Below are 2,500 nucleotides of genomic sequence, written 5' to 3' on the forward strand. Positions count from 1 at the left end.
ACATCTAATCTCCTCTCTCTCAAGTCTCTCTCTCTCGCGCCTCCTCCATCTCTCTCCTCTCTCTCTCTTCTCTCTCCTTCTCCTCTCATCTCTCTCTCTCTCTCACTAGCTCTTTCCTTTTCTTTCTTCCTTCCTCTTCTTTTCTTTTCTTCCCTCATTTGTTCTCCCTCCCTCCTCTCCCGTCTCTCCTCTTCTCTCTCTTTCCTTCTCTCTCTCTAGCTCTCTCGATCCGATCTCCTCGTTCTCTCATCTCCTCTCTCTCTCTCTCTCCTCTCTCTCTCCTTTCTTCGCATCCTCCCCTCTTTCTCTCCTATTATCATTCCTCTCTCTCAGTCTTCTCCTCGCTCTTCTTGTCTCTCTCCTATCTCTCTCTGTCTGTCTCTCTCTCTCTCTCCTCGGTCTCTTCTCGCTCTCTCCTTCTCGCGCTTCTGTCCTCTCTCTCTCTCTCCTCTGTCCTCGCTCTCTACTCTCTCTCTCTCTCTCTCTCTGGCGCTCCTCTTCACTCTCTCTCTTCCTCTCTCTCTATCTCTTCTCTCATCTCTCTCTCATCTCCCTATCCTCTGCTTCTCCCTCTCTCTCTGCCTCTCCTCTCATCATCTCTCTCTCTCCCTCTCTTCTCTCCCTTCCCTCTTCTCTTCTCTTCCACATCTCGCTCCTCTACCTCTCTCTATTCTCTCTCTCCAATCCCTCTCCTCTCTCTTCTCATCGCTCTCATCCCCCAGTCCATCATTATCTTCTACTAGTCTACTCATTTTCTCATCTCTCTCTCTCGCTATTCCCTCTCATCCTCCTCTCTCTCTCTCCTCCTCTCATCCTCTCTCTCCTCTCTTTCTCTTCCTCGGTCTCTCTGTTCCGCTCGCTTTTTCTCACACCCCCTCCATCTCGCCCGCTCGCGACTCTCTCATCTCCTTCTCTTCCTCTCTCTCCCTCCTTCTCATCTCCCTCTCATCCTCATCGCCTCACTCCTCTCTCCCCTCTCTCTACCTCACCTTCCTCCTCCGTCGCTCACTACCTCTCATCTCCTCACTCTCTCTCTCTCTCTCCTCGCTCTCTTCTCGCTCCTCCCTCTCACTCGCTCTCCTCTCTTCCATCTCTCATCCTCTCTCTCTCTACTCTCCGTCTCTCTCTCCTCTCTCTCTCTCCTCTCTCTCTCTATCTCTCTCTCCTCCTCTATCTCTCTCTCTCTTTTTTTTTTTTTTATTTTTTTTTTTTTAAAAATCTTTAAAAAAAGGAGGAATTTTTTTAATTTTTTTTTTTTTTTTTTTTTTTTTTTTTTTTTTTTTTTTTTTTTTTTTTTTTTTTTTTTAAAAAAATTTTTTTTGTTTTTTTTAAACTTATTTTTGCTTTTTTTGGGGTTTTTTTTTTAAAAAAAATTTTTTTTTTTTTTTTTTTTTTTTTTTTTTTTTTAATTTTTTTTTAAAAAATTTTTAAAAAAAAAAAAATTATTATTTTAAAAATTTTAAATTTAATAAATTTTTTTTTTTAAAAAAAATTTTTTTTAAAAAAATTTTTAAAAATTTTTTTAAAATTAAAATTTTTTTATTTTAAAATTAAAAAATTATTAAAATTTAAAAAAAAAAAAATTTTTAAAAATAAAAAAAAAAAAAAAAATTTTTAAAATTTTTGAAATTTTTTAAAAAAAATTTTTTATTTTTTAAAAATTAAAAAAAAAAATTTTAAAAAAAAAAAAAATTTTTTTTTTTTTTTTTTTTTTAAAAAATTTTTTTAAAAAGATTTTTTAAAAAAAAAATTTTTTTTAAAAAAAAATTTTTTAAATTTTTTTTTTTAAAATTTTTTTAAAAAAATTTAAAATTTTTATATTTTTTTTTTAAAAACCCCCAATGTCTTCATTGTGCTCTTGTGCCAGTAAAACTGCCTTGTACTGTGGGCTCTTCACGTCATAAAGCAGCTGGTTAGGTTTGTTTGAATCTCATCTTATTTATCCCGTATTATATGTTTATGAGATTGAAACAAATAATGCCCAAACAATGTGATAGTTGTTTTTTGTCCTCCATTTTTTTTTATTTTTTATTTTTTTTTTTTTTTTAAACAGCTACCAGCTATGCAATAGTATTATCACACTGAGTATAAAGAAAATACGAAGGTGATCTGGACCCTATAATGCAGTTTTATTAATAGAACCTGTTATATGACACAGATAAGTCTCATAATGCAGTAGAAGACAAAGGAGTAACACAAAAATGGTTTTAGTTTTACAGTGAGTGAATGAAAGAGTGGGAAGGTTAGTGATATGTTGCATGAATCTGTCTCATTCTGAAATACAACCCATCTGGGGTGTAACGTAGGTGGAACTAATCAGTCAATATTATTATTATTAATAACATTATTAGTACTGTTATTGTTATGGTTATTATTACTATTATTGTCATTGCTGTTGTTTTTATCATTATCATTATTATTATTACTACTACCACTGTCATTACCATTTTTATTTATTTATTTTTTTTTCATTAGGTGTTTTGGAAAGCAAGACAACGAT

The 2,500-nt window shown here is 33.3% G+C and overlaps 1 protein-coding gene across 2 annotated transcripts in view; it reads left to right on the forward strand.

Annotated features, from left to right (window-relative positions):
* The window catches only part of LOC122252191 (rho guanine nucleotide exchange factor 12), a gene marked incomplete in the record, with an annotated part of 190,682 nt that overhangs the window by 58,647 nt on the left and 129,535 nt on the right, over positions 1-2,500 (forward strand). For both annotated transcript variants that reach the window (XM_086531438.1, XM_086531439.1), the window contains 1 exon segment: positions 2,476-2,500. This exon segment is cut by the window's right edge and continues 169 nt beyond it. In XM_086531438.1, coding sequence (XP_086387564.1) covers positions 2,476-2,500 — 25 coding nt within the window.

Source organism: Penaeus japonicus, unplaced genomic scaffold (assembly GCF_977035675.1).
Source record: "Penaeus japonicus unplaced genomic scaffold, GWHDUDI00000001_assembly GWHDUDI00000035, whole genome shotgun sequence".
NCBI lineage: Eukaryota > Metazoa > Arthropoda > Malacostraca > Decapoda > Penaeidae > Penaeus > Penaeus japonicus.